Genomic DNA, 18,299 nt, shown 5'->3' with positions numbered 1-18,299 from the left:
TATATATATATATATATATATATATATATATATATATATATATATATATATGTATAAAAAAATAAATATATGAAGATCTCCGTCTATCAGATTTTCGGTGAAGATGCGGAGTGTTCAAGGTTTCCTGTTCAATTTCTTCTGCCTAAAAAGGTTAATGGGTAAAAAATAAATTACAAAATGTAAATTTTTTTTTTTATTTCTCTCAGATCTTAAACTTGTGTTCGCCATCCAGTTTGTGAGCCTTCTTTGACTACTGGTTAGAAACATTAAAAAGAGCAACACATGAAATATGCTGACTGGATTTCTTGTAAGGACCTTGGTGGATAAAAATCAATGGCTGCTGAGTTCACATCTGAGTCACAATGAGCTTTCAAACGTCTCATTTATTGTTGCAGTTACTTCACAAGTTCTCCAGCAGTGACTCATGGACCTCTGTGCTCTAAATCCACCACAGACTTTTTGCCATCCTTGGATCCAAAGATATGAAAAGCAATAAATTAAACTTTGGTGGAAAGGAGGAAGTTTTAGAAAGTTTAAGAAACAATGATTCCTCATCTCCAATAATACGTCTTAAAAATAAAGAGAGTAAAATGAATGCCACAATAACATCAATAACAAAGTTTTTCAGGTGAGTATATGTTTATATTTTTGTATAAATCTAAAAACATTTTTAATTAGAACTTCTGCATGATCCATTTCATGTCACCTGAACTCATACACCAAGCTAGTTCAGATAAAAAAGCTAATATCCACTCTGTGGGCAGAGACAGACCAAAGCATCATCACTTCATCTGGACTTGGATGCAAGGTTTCCAAAGCTGTGTGTTTCCATAGAAACCTTCAACAGACTGCAAACAGCACAGAAGGTTGAGCGGTGTTATTTCAACTCGCCCCCCTTTTCTTCACCGCCGCCGGTCAACACACACACGCACACACACACAGCACTCTGAAGCAGAAGGAGAAGATGCGAGAAGAGGAGAGGGCAGCGCCAGCAAGACGACAGAATCTCAAGATCTTGTGTCTCGTCGTAATAAAATATGCCCAAAAGCTAAAGTGGCAGGATGGAGTATGTATCAGGTTTGTGGTTCAAAGTGTTTCAATCAAGTCAGAGTCACTTCATAGTCTTCATTTGGGTATCCAGGCAACACTGAGACACCCAACTGTTTGATTTAAAATCTAAATCAAAAAGAGAATTGCTGACATGACAATAACTTATGAACACGTTTCTGTTTAGTTGGCCACAAATGTTTTGAACCATCTCTGATTTGCTTGATGTTCTTTAGATCTTTCAATTGATCTTGATACATTTCATCTTAGAATATATCAAGAGTTTTTCTTTGTACTTTGATTGCTTCAGCCTAGCAACCCCTTTCATAGTTTGTGTCTGTCTGTTATCCTTTGTTACACCTAATCGACATTTAGATTTACATTTTCTATCTCCAAACACTCATTGCCCTCCGACCCACTTCAGCTGCCTTGCTCGATTTGATCATTTAGACAAAATTATCAGTTGTCTTAGCCAACATAAAGTAAAGCAAACAGGCTTTCTCAAATTATGCAGCTAGCATCATACACGAAAAGATACAAATAAATAGTTGTTCATCTTTTTCAAACAAAAACATAAACATTTTATTGCTTAAAATGCAATAACATAGCATTCCATTAGAGCACGCGTGATCATTTGTAACAAAAGACACATCTGCTGCTAAAAATACTTGTAACATTGATTTAACACCAATACAGTGTAGGGCTGATCTGATGATTATTTTTTGGACTGACCAGTTAATATTTGCATAGCAAAAGGTGCTTAATAAGACATCTCTTTTCTTTTTTTACTGAATTTTAACCAGCCGAAACTAAAACTATGCCACTTGAGGAGTCTAGGGTAGAAGATATGTACAGACAAAGCTTTTTTTTTTTTTTTCATCTTAACTGCAAATATTTTTGCACAAGTTTGACTTTACTTCTCTGACTATGTTGGTCTTTTAGCAAAAGGCCTTTTAAGAGTCTGTATGGACAATTATTTCAATAATAGATTTAAAATTAATCGTTTCAGCTCTAGTTTCATGAGCCAAAGTGTATTTTTTTTTTACTGTTATCACACAAGACATCTGGAATATGGTTAGCATCAGTTCACACACAGTTAATGACCAGAATGACTAATATATGTTTAGAACAAGTGATGACAATAAGACAGTTCTGACAGGTTCAATGTTTATGTCATAATTCTCAATTTGAGAAGGATTTTATTATTTAAATTGATTACACATATTAAAATTGTTCTGAAACTTTAGTTATGTTTTTCTATTTTTTTTTTTATAGTGCATGGCCAAATTTAGGAGCAGGACTGAAAAACTGTAGGAAAAAAAAGAAAATACTCCAGATAGCCGGGAGCAAATCTTCCTGGCAATAACTTCATTTAAGACAACACACAAAAACATGGATTTTGTTCCAAATAATAAAACGTACCTTTTATCAAACAGACTACTTCTGTTTGCTCTGCTGCTATACAATACATGATAATTGTGTTTATTCACATTTCTGTATTTTAGTTTCAAATTAAACCCAGATCCTGTATGAATTTAGGTAACTATTAGCCATCTTATACAAAATAAAAATAAATGCAAGTTATCCAAATTACAATATTTTTTTTTTTCAATATTTAAGATAACACACACACCAACAGAACTTGATGCCGTTATTAGTGAACAGAACTCAGCAGCAGACATACTGTCAGTAAATTTCACGTCAACGTCTTTTTGCAATTGTGTGCAAAAAAAATAAATAAAAAGATGTTTCAGTGCAGGTCAAAGTTGACTTTTTGGATTATGTGACAAGGCTGGCGTCACAACAGGGAGCAGATGGTTATATTTGGGTTTGACAGTGATCTGTAGGGTTGTAGTGTAAGGATCTGACATCACCATACGGTGCAAATCAGAATCATCTGTTGGATCCTCCAACTGAGAGTCTTTTTGATCATCCTTGGTCGGCTTTGAAGGGTCTGCCGGATAAAGCTTGTCCCCTAGAAAGGAAGATGGGATAAATGTGAAAAGTTTATATTTTGTTGGAATTAATTTACAGGCAGCACTAAATTAATTATTATTGACTAGGCGATTGGTGAAATGTGTTGGATTAAACAATGCCCATTATGCCGAGTCAGTCAATTAATAACTTTCACATCTGCAATTGATTAAGACCTAAGAATGCAACTCAAATCTGAATAAAATGTTATTTGCAAAAAAGTTACATTTTTATCATTCATTTCAGGCAGTTGCAGGTATTTAACTAATGTAAGGCAGATATTTAACAAATGTAGGGCTTTAGAGGCTGAGATGCCAGAAGTGCTGGAGAAAAGGCTGAAAGTTACAAAATTTCCCACTTACACAAAAAGGTGTGAAAAAACAACTAAGGAAAAAGCATTAGCCTAGTGTCTTCTTCTAAATATTATAATTTAGGGGTTTAAATCAACAGGTGATGCTGTGGCGTCTACAATCATCACCTGTATACACGTATGGTTTCTAAAAGGGATGACGCAATAGTCATAATGCTGTATTCAAAGGTTCCAGCCCAACAAACCAAACTGTGAGATCATGGCGGCTGTTTATCCCTTAAGTATCAGTCAGGCCGATCATTAGAAGAGACATGGCTGATAATCAGCACCTGGGAGCAGAGAAATGTGTTGCTGGTCTTGAAGGACGATAACAGGCATCCACTGATCGCAGCCTTCTGTTGCCCGCTGGTGGGCGAAGCTGTGGAGGTTGTCCAGTAGCGGGAAGCGGCACATCCGGCTGAGCTCGTAGAACTGCGGAGGAGCGATCCAAAGTCGCCGTGCCTGGTAGCTCTGCAGGATCTCTGAGGGCGTGGACCACTGAAACACACAACAGGTTGAGTTGATTCATTCTGTATTATTATTTTTTTTTTGTCGTTTGAGACAACAGAATAAACCACAATGTCAGATGTGAAAGGGGTGAAATTAAAATACTGATGTTTAGTTGTTTTATTTTTTTTTTAAAAGCCATTTATTTTTAACCTTTTGTTACTGTGAGAAGAAGACTCATAGGTGTTTTACATATCAGTGAGGTGTTTAAAAAAAGCTGTAAAATTCTGTTCAACTACAGAGCTGTGTAATGTTAACTGCTCTATCTCTTTCACACACAGTGTGACATCACCCCTGGTTCTAATAATAATAAGCTCTAGTCATTTCTTCTGTATAATTATCTATCTTAACCCTGGTGGTGATGCTAGAAGATTGTCAAGTTGTGGTGAGACAGCTGCAATATATTGGCATGTTGTGGTATGTAGTGAGCATAGGGAGCTGTCTTTTTAAAATGGTTAGTAGTTCAAACATTAGTAGTTCAGCTTAATTTTCTCTCCTTGTCTTTTATGAAGTGCTTCCATCGATATTCTTTCAAATTTTGGAAATGTCCAGTATTGTCCATCAGATGAACGTTTTATTGAAAATCCTGCTGGTGTGGTCTTGTTACTTGTAAATTTTAGCCAAGCCAAGATAAAAATTAAAATTATACAATTAGGGAGCTTCTATGAAAAAACTTTGGCTGTTATTTATGAAACGATTCAAGACAGCATTGACATGGTCTTAAGCTGAATCTAATGCCGAACCTTGAAGAATCCTTTTTGATATTTAAACATGGCCTCTTTTGTAGACCAGTATTCAACCCAGTACAGTTTCTTCTGGGTTTCTACAGGAATACAGTTTGTTTTCTGGCCACCATCTCAGTGGAGTTGACAAGAAAGACAAACAAGCTGGTCAAGTCTTCAAGCCATCCACCTCAATATTTGGATGATGAAGAGAACAATATGATGAGATCCGTTTAGTACTGGTAATTTCACAACATATTTTCAGTGACGTATGGTGAGACAACTCTGCAATTTTAGGGCATTTTTGAAAAGTTGTGACTGTTCAATTTTTTTTATATATATAACGTACAAGAGGGTCTATTTTTGCGAATTTTAGTTATCTGCAGTTAAACAGAAATCAGAATCAGGGGGGGCTATAAAATAAATATTGGTATTCGCAAATTGGTCATAAAATCGCTGATCGGTGCATATAGGGTAAGTTTTCAAAACCCAACTTGCTTATATTTCAAAAATTACCTGAAAGCGCTCAATTTCCTTCTCATCTTGCAGCGTGCTGGGCACCTCCTGCAAACAGCACATGAAGAAAGCTGTGTCAAACCTCGTCCTCCCATATTTGGCGGTGGGGGTCAGCCAGTTCGCCCACTCATGTAAAGCCCAGATATTGGGCAAAACCTCCAACTCCTGGCACATCCTCATGAAGTTGGAAGGGTTCTTGTTCACCAACGCCCTCCACTTTGAGAGTTCATCACAACCCAGTTTATGTTCTGTGTGATGTTGACTAAAACGTGTGTCCTGAAAGCTTTTTAAAATGCGTTTCTCTTCCTTTTTAGGCACAACCAGCAACACTCCTGATTCCTCAAAAGTCTCTCTGACGGCACAAATTCTCAGGGCGACTTCCCCCGGGATGGGAGAGCCGAGTTTCAATCGGTTTGTCGCAAAGATCGGGGGTCTGTTCTCCACGGGCTGCTTAACGCTCCTTAAACCAAAACCAGGGGAATTAAGAAAAGATTTAAAGACGTCTAACCAATCACTTGAAAAGTCCGAAGAGTCCACCATGCCGCCGGGAAACACATACGCGTTGGGCATAAATGTGCTTTTAGCGCTTCGTTTCAGCAACAGGACGTCGTAATCAAACTCGGAGCTGTGCGGCAGCCGTGTCGCTGCGCCGTTGCCGTCCAGCGGTGTTCTTGGCGACAAACTGTCCGCACCGAGCCTGCGTCCTGCGGTGAGGATTAGGGTGGACGCCTCCTTCCACTGCTTCAGAGCGGTGTTCATCTTCAAACTACGAGAGGATTTAAACGACTTTCAATTTCTGAAAGTTTCAAACCCTGTTCACCATAGATTCTTTACGTTACATGTGACGGAAGTGACGCATTTAAAGGGTTATGTTGCTCGTACTATCGCCACCTACAGGCCGGAGGCCTTATAGACCTGCAGGAGTACCGTATTTCTATAAAACGGAGCGTCCACAAGACTTTCTTTGTAATACCGTTTTTAGAAATTTTCTTTTCAATAGCAAGTACCCCATAGGTAAAAAGTCTGAATACAATAAAGTGTCTTTGGGATGTGGTGAAATGATAAACTTGAATTGGATGGATGTGCAGTGAAGAGATCAGCAACCGTGTAATGCTAGCATGTTAGGAAGGTTCGACACTTCATGAAATAAATGTCACAGTGAATTAAGACAGGTATGAAAGCAAGTGTGGGTCCAGCTTGGTGGTAGTATGGTGTACCAACAGTGAGTGTATTTAAATAGAGATAGAAAGAAACAAAGAGACATGTAAATGGAATAGTTAAAATTAGTTCCTACTAATGACATAATAATTGAAATTCTAAAATAATTTTCATTAATATCACAAACATGACTTATTCAATTAAAAACCGTTTTTCAATAAATTTTAGCATGAGAATTGTGGTGTGAATCCTGTGTGGTCTGATCTAAGTGAAAGTCCACTTTTACTTAGATAAGAAAGTGGCCTTTCACTTTCTAATCTAAGCGATTAGATTACAAATCTGACCATTAGATTAGATTTCAAAAGAATAAATACATTTTGTAGTGGGGAAAAAAAATCTTAAATAATACTGTCAAGACAGCATTTTGTTGCTGAGAACAAATTCAGTCAGATTCTCAGCCTCTCTGAATGTGTCTGAGACTCGGTCATGTTGTTCAGGTTCTTCACGGGGTTACTGAGTTTATATGTCAGTGTGTTCTTGTGCTAGAAGATTACAGTTGCCTGTGAGGCAACTGTTCAAATTCTTTTACAATCCTTATGCAAAAAGAAGGCAAAAAAAAAAAAAAACAAGTTTGCCAATGGAAAGATTAAAAACATTTATTGTATTAAGAGATAGACTTCAGGAAGACTAAACCTTTTCCAACTGTGTTTGCGTGAACTGTACTATTATTGCATTTTATATATCTCTCATGTATAAGCAATGAACTGTTTGGGTGAAGAAAAAGCCAGTCAAAGAGACGTAATGAGCTGCCTTGAGAAAAAACAAAACAGCTCAGTAAAGAAAAAATTATGGTGTTGCAGGGTCAAATTCTCTGACTTCCATGCAGCTCAGAGTAGTAAAAGAAAAAAAAAAAAGAAAACAGTGCAAAACCTGGCCAGCGTGGAAAGGCAATGCTGCAGACACACACACACAAATGTGCAAGCACACAACTTCAGTGGTATCATATATCTTTATCAAAGAGGCATTGTGAAGAGGTCTGGTTATTTAAGCTGAAATGGAAGGAAGTGTTTTAAGGTTTTCAGAGAAAAAAGAAAAATGTTCTAACTTGAAATTGTCGCTCCATGTAGCAGAACATGAGCTCTGTCAGCAACAACTACCTCGACATATAGTTAAAATACAATGCATGCATGGAGTTGTACTTGCAGAATTAATATCCATTTAGTCAGAAAATTGCAGTTTTTTTCTTCTCTTTTTCCCACAACATTCTGTTGTAAGGTATATGCATGCACCATTGCTCGGAACAGCCGACTTTACTCAGATTTCTCTTTTGTTTGTCTTTGGATGCTTTAATTTCAGCTCTTACCAGTGCATTTCTATAACTCATGTATTTCTGCTGTGGCTGTGAAGCATTCCCTCTTTCAGCTCACGACTTCCCAGGATGGCCAATCAGATTTAGAAACCTCCCCCAGGGGAGTGTGTGTTCAGACTCATGGAGCCTCAGGTTTTCTCCCAGGTCAGACTTTCCTGCTGTTCTTCTCCTAACTTGGCTGAGCATCAGCTCTTCCGTCTCATCACTGGCCCCAGGTTTTTGAAGAAGCTGTGGTGGATGTTTATGGACTCTAAGTAACGAGGTTTCAAATCACAAGTAAGTGAAATAGTTTACATAATTTTTCAGATAGGACATCAAGAATGGCATTCCTGATATTTTCTTTGTTTTTCCTCTTTACCTGTAGGACACTTGTATGATTATATATTAACACACTGTAAGTTACACATTATCTTGGACGGTGGGAGAAGTCAACATCTATATGTTCCCTATGTCTTACCCAAAGTTTGTGACTCAATCTGGTTTTAAAAACTTGAATAATCACACTTTTTAAGTAGCCAAATTTAGATAAAAAATAATTTTTTGAAACTTAAATTCCAAGCTTTAGTCATTTCTAGTGTGCAAAAAGCAACATGTGGAAATATTCACTTTATATCTAGAAGTTAATCTTTTCTGTAATTATAAAATCTAGATAACTTATTTAAATTAAGTTTTACTTGTTGCATATATTAATACATCAAAGCTCACACTCGACTTGGAGTCAGTTTTTGAAAACAGGTTTAAAAAACATCCCAAGTGTCTGGTATGTAGTTTGTAATAGTCAAATTCCAGAATCTCAAAAAAGATTAACAATAATCAGCTTTAAAAAAAAACAAAAAAAAACACTCCTAGTTTTGGTTAAACAAATTTTACTTAATATCTACAAAACAAACTACGTCATGTTCTGTTCCTATAAAAAACTGACAGGTAAACATATTAATAAACAACTCTAACTCTGTGTTCAGAGTTAGCGCTACATAATGCTCATTATTTCTAAACTGAAATGTCATATTGATGATTTAATAATATATATTCTAAATATGCTACTTTGTTTTTCAAGATGAGACTTTTTGTTCCTTTTTTACCCTGTATATAACCTAATTGCATTACACAACAGCAAAATCATGTGGTTTAACACATTTCCAACTCACCTAGAAAAGAAAGAAAAACACATCTTTGTGTATATCTGAGTCTAACTCTTCATGATACGTTTTTTTAACACAGTCAATCATAAATTTTGTGACCTCATTCCAATCTGACTACGTGTGTACAACTTTACCACCAATAACAAAAAGCAAATTGCTGGACAAAACAAAACACAACAAAAACAACTCAGAAATTTAAACTGTAGCAGCTTTAGAAGACATGGAATGTCTTTGCTCAAGAAGCTAAAATGTTGCATTCTAGCTTCTTCTTTTTTTAGGAAAAAAAAAGAAGACAAAACTATAAAAAAAACTAACATCTTAAATTAAAAAGCTTTCTTTTTGAGTTGATGGGTGGCCCTGTGTTGTTTTCACTGTATTGTTTCCTCTCTCTTAATTTTGCAAATACATTTTAATTTTATCAACGGATCTAACAATTCTAGATTGTTTTTAGATTAGAAGTGGATTTGCTGTGCTATTTGTCTGCTTGTACGATGCTGTATTTTGAACACACCAGTTCATAAAGTGATCCATAATAAAACGTTTAAAAAGGTTCCTGGAGGTGAGCACTTCACACTCTCAGTCTTTGTGGAAAAAAATATGTGAGTAAATTAAACGTAAAAAAGCTTCAGTTGCTTCTCAAAGTTTTAAGATTGAATCATAAGACAAGTTTTTTCTGAAGATTGAAACTTCTCCACCTCTTTGATCCACAATAACTAGCCATAATGTTGATAAAGCTCAGATTGCTATCTCTCTCTGGTTCTACAGATACAATGCTCCAGGAAAAAAAAAAAAAAAACTGGAAATAAAGTCAACATTGCTAGATAACTAACATGTTTCTTTTTGGTGAACTTTTCATTAAAAATTAACATGATTTAGAAAAAAAAGAAGTTATTTTCTTCCTTTTTTTGCATGTGTTTATTGAGTGGTGATGTTCTCGTTAGTTAATAAAAACAGTTTACTAATTGTAAGGCAACATCATTTCCTGTAAACCTTATCTTGTTTTGTGACGCAAGTGACAACAAACATGTTTACTAGTTGAGTTGCTGTCAGTATGACTGCTGATAAAATTGAAAGAGATATTAATCTAAGAACATACAAAGCTATTTATTTCACAGTCTTTCATTAAATCAGACAAAATCTTTCCGGTTTTAAGTCAGACAAAATCCCTAAACTATGTGCTAACTTCCAGAATAATATAAAAACTAGCTAAAAACGCCAAATTTGTCATTATGCTGACATTTACTGTTGCATAACTGGCACAAAATCTGAATGATTCAGTCTGACCTAATGTCAGTCTTTGCAGTCTTTAAGCTGTTTGTGTGTTTGTTTGTTTTTTCTTCACAGAAATGGAAACAGACAGCATCAGTAAAGCTTCACAAAATGGCCCCACAGACAGAGATGGGCCCTTGGAGAAAAAGCGACCCGAGAAAGCAACAGTGCTTCAACAAGATGTGAGTATTGCTTCAAGCAGTGTTCTGAGAAAAAGGCTGAATAAACGTTCACACCATAGAATCCCATCATATGTACCTTTTTGCAGTAAGTGGGGGCGGGGAGGATAGCAAGAGCTGCGTACCAGGCAGTGCTACAGCAAGTGTCTCTGCAAATTAACCCCGCAACCATCAGCTCCAGGCTCTCTAAACTCTCACAGTCCTGAGATATATTTTGGGGGAAATTATTGTTTGAATGCAGTGCGTGTTGTTGTAAAAGAATATATGCAGAGGAGCTGATGTTGTATATGTGAACAAAGTCAAACTGAGAGGAATGTTCTACAAACACAACTTCCTGGTATATTACAAACCAGACATTCTTCAACAGAGAGTAACATACCGAAAGAGTTAAAGTATACAAAGATAAAGGCAACTGAGCTTGTGTGTAACTATTTCCCCCTTTTGGGTCCAACTCGATGAGTCAGCTCTTGTGGCTGACATTCAGAAGTCTATCTACATTTGAACAAAGCACAATGTATACTTTTTAAAACCCTCTTCATGACAGTAAAAAGTGAAAAAAAAGAAACATTTTGAAAAGGGAAAAGACAAAATCACTACTATTTGCATTCAAATCTCTGGGATTGTCAAATAGCCCACATATTATCTTTATAAACCTTAACAGTATTTCCATTCATAGTCGCTGCAGTTGCATGCAATACGGATATGATATGATAAGTGGAATAATAGCAGGTTTTTACAGATAAGGAACAGGCAAGAAATCATGCTTGGTTTAATAGTCCCTGTGTTCTGCAGGTCAAACTGACCCAGTGTCATAAAGAGAGAAGTAGATTGCTGTTTAGTATGTTACTGAAATGTAGGACTTTAGTAAAACAAAAACAAAAAACAAAAAAATGTGTGAGGTAAATCTGATTGTTATTACTGACTTTAGACCGACACCTAATGGTTTTATCTCTCTGCTTATGCAAATGTTAAGGAGACACTGTTGCTTTGGGGGTAGTTGGTTGTTGGGTGTATAGAGTTCAGTGTCTAGTCATGCAGACTGATTTTAGAGACGTTTCAGAAACAATAGGTCACTCTCAGCAGATCGGCCTAATGCCCTGATAGGAGGTCACCTCTAAAGTCAAATCTAAGTCCAGTTGTGAAGTGACCCTGAAACTAAATATCCCACAGTCAGCCGGTGGGCCAGTTCACTTCTCAGATGTGGGGCATAATGCATAGAGGTTGTTTAACTTTCTGCAGAACCCATCCATAACTTCAAACTTCATGTGGCCTTGAGATCAACTCAAGTAGAGAGTTTCTGAAGTGGGTTTCCATGGCTGGACAGCTGTTTTCAACCCTTATATTACCAAGTGCAATTCAAAGAGTTGGACGCAGTGGAGAAAAGTACATGTGTCGCTTGAAGACCCAATATTAGTCTGATGCCAAGAAAAGGTTACTTGAGTCACACCTGAGTCAAGTGTAAAATTTGGTGTGGAGGTAATTATGTTTCGAGGCTGCAAGGAGCTATAGGAAATAATTTCTAATCATTAACATTTTGGACAATATCTTACTTCCAATTTTCTGGGAATGAACAGTTACTGTTCCAGCGTGACTGCACACCAGTTGCACACCAACGGCATCAGGGGTAGCACCAGCAGCGCCAAGCTGTGTATTTCATGGAAGGGAATTGATTGACAGCAGACTGCATTCGTTGATTGGTCTGTGTGAGTTTCACTGGAAACTCCAAACAACATTTCTCAGATAGCTTAGCGGCGGACAGGCAAACGTGCCGTCTGCTGTCAGAGAGCTGCTCGGTGTGGAAGAGCAGAATCATGGCTTTAATCCTTAGCAGACAGGAAGACATGCGTTAACTGTTGGAGCAGGATGACCGTGGTCTCACAGCCTCACAAGCTCCAGGTCTCTCTGAAGAACATAGTGGCTCTGGGCAGCGTTCTGTCTGAGCTGCAGTTTTCACCAACGGTTTAAAACAGCAGAACTGCATAAAAGGTCATGTTTGGTGTGATGCCATTTTATTATTTGCTTGGAATTTCTTTAGGTAAGGTTCATGTGTGGACATTGGTTTTACATCTTCTGACTCAATTACCTAAATCCAAAAGGTTACATGTTTAAAAAAAAAAACTAAAGTGGCAGAATATAAATATATATGTATAATGAAATAATACATACTTGTGTCTTTAATAAAGATGATGATGATGATGATGATGATGATGATGATGATGATGATGATGATGATGATGATGATGATGATGATGAGCTGATCAGCAGTTTTATCATTATGTGTGGGCCAGCAATAAATTTTATAGGACAGAATTAATCACAACCACAACCTCAAGGTTCTCCGTTCCTGAGTGTCACTGCAAACATCAGCACAGATTCGACCACGACTGCTGCTTACCAGCTGCCCACATTCCCATATTCATGCCCGCATAGTGAGGAGCAGCTTACTGGGGCTGAACCAAACCAGACATGAACTGATTAGAGTGAGTCTTGCCAGTTGAGAAACGTTTTTACAGCAGAGACTGTGAGCCAGGTCTTTTTGTCCATCATCAGTGTCTGACCTCATAAGTAGTCTTCAAAGGCGGGGTCTCTTTGTCTTTGTGTTCAGGCAATGCAGTGACACTCTGGAGAACATGATCAGTTGCTTTGACCTTGATGACACTTTGTCATAATGTGATCAATCAGATTATTGGTGTAGATCAGTCAGGAGACATTTCACATTTTTACTGTACTGAGATACAACAACAATATAATGATCTGTTTCATGACTTTTAAAGGAAGTCATGAAATAGAACATGCAAACACTGCAGTTTCCGAAGAATCAGGCTGAAAAAGCCACTAAGTGACTGACTTTTCTTTCCCTGTGTGTTTGAACAGATTGGTTTGCTGAGTGGCATTTCCCTGATTGTGGGAACAATGATTGGCTCAGGGATCTTCATTTCTCCTAAATCAGTGTTGCTGTACTCAGGAGATGTGGGTCCCTGTCTCCTCATCTGGACTGCCTGTGGAGTATTAGCCACTATGGGTGAGAGCAGCATTCAGAATGATGCATCGATTAGTTCACCATCTGAATGGTGTCATTGTAAACCGTCCCATACAAAGAGCAGTTTTTATGTTGTCTTGAGGTTTGATTCAATTCAGTTTTTATTAAAGCAGTGCAAAGCCTTTATTACTCTGTGTGGGAAACAAGATTATAAACATGCCTGTTTTCTAACAGAACTAGGTTCTGTTTTCTAACAGAACTAGGTTCTGTTTCCTAACAGAACTAGGTTGTTTATGAAATGTTCCACAGTACATTGTTTTCTTTGATTTTAATGTTATCTGTTACTGATGTGCATCTTGTACATATAATTTGATCAGCTATGAGTTTTTTGGGTTCATTTGTGTGAATTCAGGAATAGTAATTGGTGAACATGAACTAAAATTTGTTTCAACAAAGTAGAAGTTTGTGCACACAAATGAAACCAGGTTATTGTGTCTTTTTTTTTTGTATGTTTTTCCTTACTGTTTTTGTGGTTACATGCACCATAAGCATGCCACAACAATGATTAGAAATAATTTATCACAATCTCAATTTCTAAGTCTCGAAAACTGTTCAAGAAGGTCATGCAAGCTTTGTAGAGTCACTGCATGAAACATTGTTTGATTCCTCAGTGTGTCTCAGACGGGACACAACTACTCAGAGATGAAAGGATTCAGTAAGAAAATGCATTTTAGGACGAGGACGTGGTGCTACAGTCACTGTGCTCCTCACCAAAAATGTGATAACGAATGATAACAATTTATTACTCTGTAGCAGAGTTATGGAGCCAGAAATGCTCAGGCAGGCACTGACCTTGACCAACCCTATTAAAGCAGAGGCTTTGTGGACTCTTCTTGGCCCCTTGGTTTGGAAAGCAACAACCTTTTTGATAAAAAACAAATCATAAAATCATAAACAACTGCTAAAGAACCTAAAGCAAGGGTGTCAAACTCCAGTCCTCAAGGGCCGCTGTCCTGCAGTGTTTAGATGTGCCACAGGTAAAAAACAGTGGAATGAAATGGCTTAATTACCTCCTCCCTGTGTAGATCGGTTCTCCTGAGCCTACTAATGACCTAATTATTCTTTTCAGGTGTGGTGCAGCAGAGGCACATCTAAAAGTTGCAGGACAGCGGCCCTTGAGGACTGGAGTTTGACACCCCTGACCTAAAGAGACTTTACTAATATTATGGGATACAAAAGTTGCATTTTACGTCTTTTCTAGCCTCCACATTTCCCCATTTTTGAAAAAAAAAAAGTCTTAATCTTTATAGTTACTTTAATAGTAAACATGGTCTGTGTTGTGAAAAGGATAACTTTCTGATTGGAGATGAAGATGTGGCCAAGAAAACTGAGTAATTTTCTGTTACATATTAAATATTTGTAGATGAAGGCATTTGGAACCCAGTTTTGTGTCTTTACAGTTATTCAGGACATGTAAAGTCTGTCATCTTAACATGCAAAAAAACCGTAAGGCCTTTTTCCTGCACACAATCCAGTTTGTGCCATTAAATATTTAGCTTTTAAAATCTAACCATCTTACTTTATGATTTCGATGATTTCATTTTAAAAACCTCATGGCAATTCCAAAGGGACGCTTGGTTCAACATTTAATAAAGTTTTGCAGTATAAGTGTAATGTATTGCAGTTATACTGCAATACCTTACAGCAGCATATAAGCCTCATAAAATTACACAATTATTCATCAGTTAAACCACTGAGAGTCATTTGGTTTTTATTTTTTAACAACACTATTTTTTTACCTGTGATTGTTTTATGACAATTGTAAAATCTAATCCTTCATGGAAAATTACGGGTTCTTGAATATAAACTTCCAGAATAAAGCCCAGGACTTTGTCCTTCAATGTCAGGGTGGTAAATGTTAATGTGTATGTGTGCAACATAAAAAAAAAAAATAAAAAAAAAATTGGGAAAGCAGCTGGATAATCATCACCAACAAACAGAAATGTGGCTTCTTTGCTAAAAGAGACTGAAGTTATTGATCAATTTTAACTTTGATGATGATTGCTCTAAACGGAAAACATTAACGTAGTCTTTTTGATGTTACTGTTTTTTACAATACTTTTCTTTGTTTCTGTCTTTTTGTGTTGGCCGCTCAGGAGCCCTTTGCTATGCTGAACTTGGTACTATGATCACCAAATCAGGGGCAGAGTACTCCTATTTAATGGAGGCTTTTGGATCCCTTGTTGCCTACCTTTACTCTTGGACCACTGTTATGGTGCTGAAACCTTCTTCATTTGCCATCATCACTCTTAGCTTTGCAGAATATGCCTCTGCTCCTTTTTACCCCGACTGCACCCCTCCACTCGTGGTTATCAAGTGCCTGTCAGCAGCTGCAATAAGTAAGTAGCACAAACAATAAAAGATGGGACAATAAATTTGGTTCTTGTTGATATCACAGATAATTTCATCCATTTTTAATTAACCTGTTCAGACGTCCATGTAAAAGCGCAACAAAAATATGCTTAAAATAGATAAAACACCAACTTGTCTTCTAATGATGCTGCTTATGAAGATAAATGTTATTTTTTGTCATAGATTTTTTTTTCTTGTTTCTTTGTTTCTTTGCAGTCATAATCACTGGTGTCAACTGTTTGAGCGTCAAACTAGCAAGCTATGTGCAGAACTTTTTCACTGGGGCCAAACTTATTATCATCATCGTCATTGTGGTGGCTGGCATCGTTCTGATGGCTCAAGGTCGGCCCTTTTACTCTGATTATTCTTCTCATTTCAGGTCACAACTTAAGTACTTCTCATTTGATGAAGTAACTTTGAAATCTCAGTTTTATGTTTTTATATTTTTGGGTGCAGGAAAAACAGAGAACTTGTCAAATGCATTTGAAGGCTCATCCACGTCTTTTGGAGCAATTGGACTCGCTTTTTATAACGGACTTTGGGCTTATGATGGATGGTAATAATTTACATTTTTCTACTTTGGTTTCTTCATTAACCCTCCTGGTATGTTTTAAAGTTTATAAATGTTTTTAAAAATAGTTGGAAGTATTTTTGTTTTGCATGAAACTTTTTTCAATTTGTTTTAATACATTGTCTACTTTTTATATAGATAATGTTTGGGTCAATTTGACCCGGCTGTCAAGTTGAAGAGTAAAAAAGATTTTAAAAAAAATGTCACCCAAATAAAAAATACACCCAAACCTCTTTGCAAGCAAATATCTAATAAAGAAGTGATAGATTTGTAAAACTGAGGAAGGCTTAGTCATTAGTTATGCCATTAACTCAGAACCTATTAACCTTTTCAGAAGTTCAGGTTGTTCAGAAATCCATACATTTTGTATGTAGTTCCCAAAAGTCTGAACCGGAAGTGATCCGCCATCTTGGTAGGCAAGCGCAATGCAGAGCATAGATGAGCCGTGGCTTCAAGACCAACAAAAAGAAAGCATATTAACAGTCTTTAAAAGATTTGCAAGAGAACGATACATCAACAAAATCACTGCTGTTGGAATTGACCCATATGAGACAGAGAACGTTGCGTGTTTACTGTTGTCATAGCAACTCCATAGCAACTGTCATTAGAGTTAGCTATGGATACCTTCCAAGATGGCTGTCAGGTACAAAGTTCCCGGAAGTGTGACGTTACATGAAAACTATGCATTGAAGATGCTGTTGATAATCTCTTAACAATAAATAGATGCATTTTAATCAGTTTGTCAGTGAATCAAATATATTATTTTTTTATTCTGTAATTAAAACTTATTTTTTCCAAATATTTTGCCAGGAATCAACTGAACTTCATCACAGAGGAGCTAAAAAACCCATACAGGTAACATATTTACCTTTAAGATCTTCTGCTCAAGAAATTGCTACTAAAATGCTTGCATGATATTTATTTCGGAAACTGGTAAGCATACTTTTGGGTATGAATCAAGATCTTGGGAAATTTGAATATTAATCAGTGTAAAGTCCCTTCTAATATTTTTTTTCCTCTCAATTTACTACAGAAATTTGCCTCTGGCCATCGTCATTGGAATCCCTTTGGTGACTGTGTGCTACGTGTTTGTCAACATCGCTTACTTTACTGTTATGACGCCCTCTGAACTGCTGTCGTCTTCAGCTGTTGCAGTGGTAAGGACAATTATCCACAAATCAAAGAGCTGCACAACTTAAAAAAAAAAAAAAAAAAAAAAAACGTGTACAACTTATCAGCACGGCATATATATTAAAAGGCTTTAATGAGAACTTTCTAACATGAGCTAATGACCATTTCAAACACAGAATGTTTGATACTCCCCACTTTTAGATCTTCAAATTAACTCCTGAGGGACTTTTTTTTTTTTGTCTCCATAGACTTTTGGGGACAAAGTCCTTTACCCTGTGGCTTGGATAGTTCCTCTGTTTGTGGCCTTTTCAACATTTGGTTCTGCAAATGGAAGCTGCTTCACTGCTGGCAGGTAAAACAAACACATTTATTTAATTTTATTTCTGATTGTACATATCTTATGCTTAGTAAATCATTTTTATACTTGGAGTGAAAAGTAGAACAATGTCAACTGTATTATTTATTAGCAGCTCACATTAGATTTTTTTCTTCCTCCCCCAGACTGTCCTATGTAGCCGGTCGAGAGGGTCACATGGTGAAAATCTTATCCTATATTAGTTTGAAACGCTTCACTCCTTTACCTGCTCTCTTATTTAATGTAAGTCTAATATATTTATTGTTTGAGTTCTCGTGTTGAACATGGTCCCACAGGATCGCCTTACTTATTTTTTAATGTTGTTTAAATCAACAAGTAATTTTACTATTTTCTTGCTTTATATTCTAGGGCATTTTGGCTATATTCTACATTATTCCTGCGGACATCAATACTCTGATAAACTACTTTAGTTTTGCTCAGTGGGCCTTCTATGGTCTGACAACTCTGGCTCTAATCGTCATGCGTTTCACCCGGAAAGATCTCGACAGGCCTGTGAAGGTGAGGCTTTCTGAAAAGCTTCCAACAGATTTAATTGTGTTTTGCTTTAAAAGTGATAAAAAGCGTTTTCCAATTTTGTCACACATTTCAATGCATTCT

The 18,299-nt window shown here is 36.8% G+C and overlaps 2 protein-coding genes across 2 annotated transcripts; one reads left to right on the top strand and one right to left on the bottom strand.

Annotated features, from left to right (window-relative positions):
• Nucleotides 1-2,658: 2,658 nt before the first annotated feature.
• nudt19 (nudix (nucleoside diphosphate linked moiety X)-type motif 19) lies at nt 2,659-5,955 on the bottom strand. The gene is made up of 3 exons (XM_015037334.1): nt 5,116-5,955; nt 3,661-3,868; nt 2,659-3,022 (listed from the first exon to the last, which is right to left on the bottom strand). The coding sequence occupies exons 1-3, from the start codon at nt 5,872-5,874 to the stop codon at nt 2,808-2,810; spliced, it is 1,182 nt and encodes a 393-aa protein (XP_014892820.1). The 5' UTR covers nt 5,875-5,955; the 3' UTR covers nt 2,659-2,807.
• A 1,179-nt stretch (nt 5,956-7,134) lies between these two features.
• On the top strand, nt 7,135-18,236 carry LOC106950457 (b(0,+)-type amino acid transporter 1-like; the record flags this gene model as incomplete). Its single annotated transcript, XM_015037333.1, has 11 exons — nt 7,135-7,918; nt 10,129-10,235; nt 13,107-13,254; nt 15,369-15,611; nt 15,841-15,966; nt 16,081-16,180; nt 17,006-17,050; nt 17,229-17,352; nt 17,575-17,678; nt 17,828-17,924; nt 18,051-18,236. Coding segments are annotated over exons 2-11 (1,278 nt in total), but the record flags the coding sequence as incomplete, so codon positions are not given.
• Between the last annotated feature and the right edge of the window lie 63 nt (nt 18,237-18,299).

This window comes from Poecilia latipinna, unplaced genomic scaffold (assembly GCF_001443285.1).
Source record: "Poecilia latipinna isolate Pla-1442-1.1 unplaced genomic scaffold, P_latipinna-1.0 Scaffold402, whole genome shotgun sequence".
NCBI lineage: Eukaryota > Metazoa > Chordata > Actinopteri > Cyprinodontiformes > Poeciliidae > Poecilia > Poecilia latipinna.
Note: the sequence above shows the minus strand (reverse complement) of the source record. Positions and strands in the feature narration are given on the sequence as shown.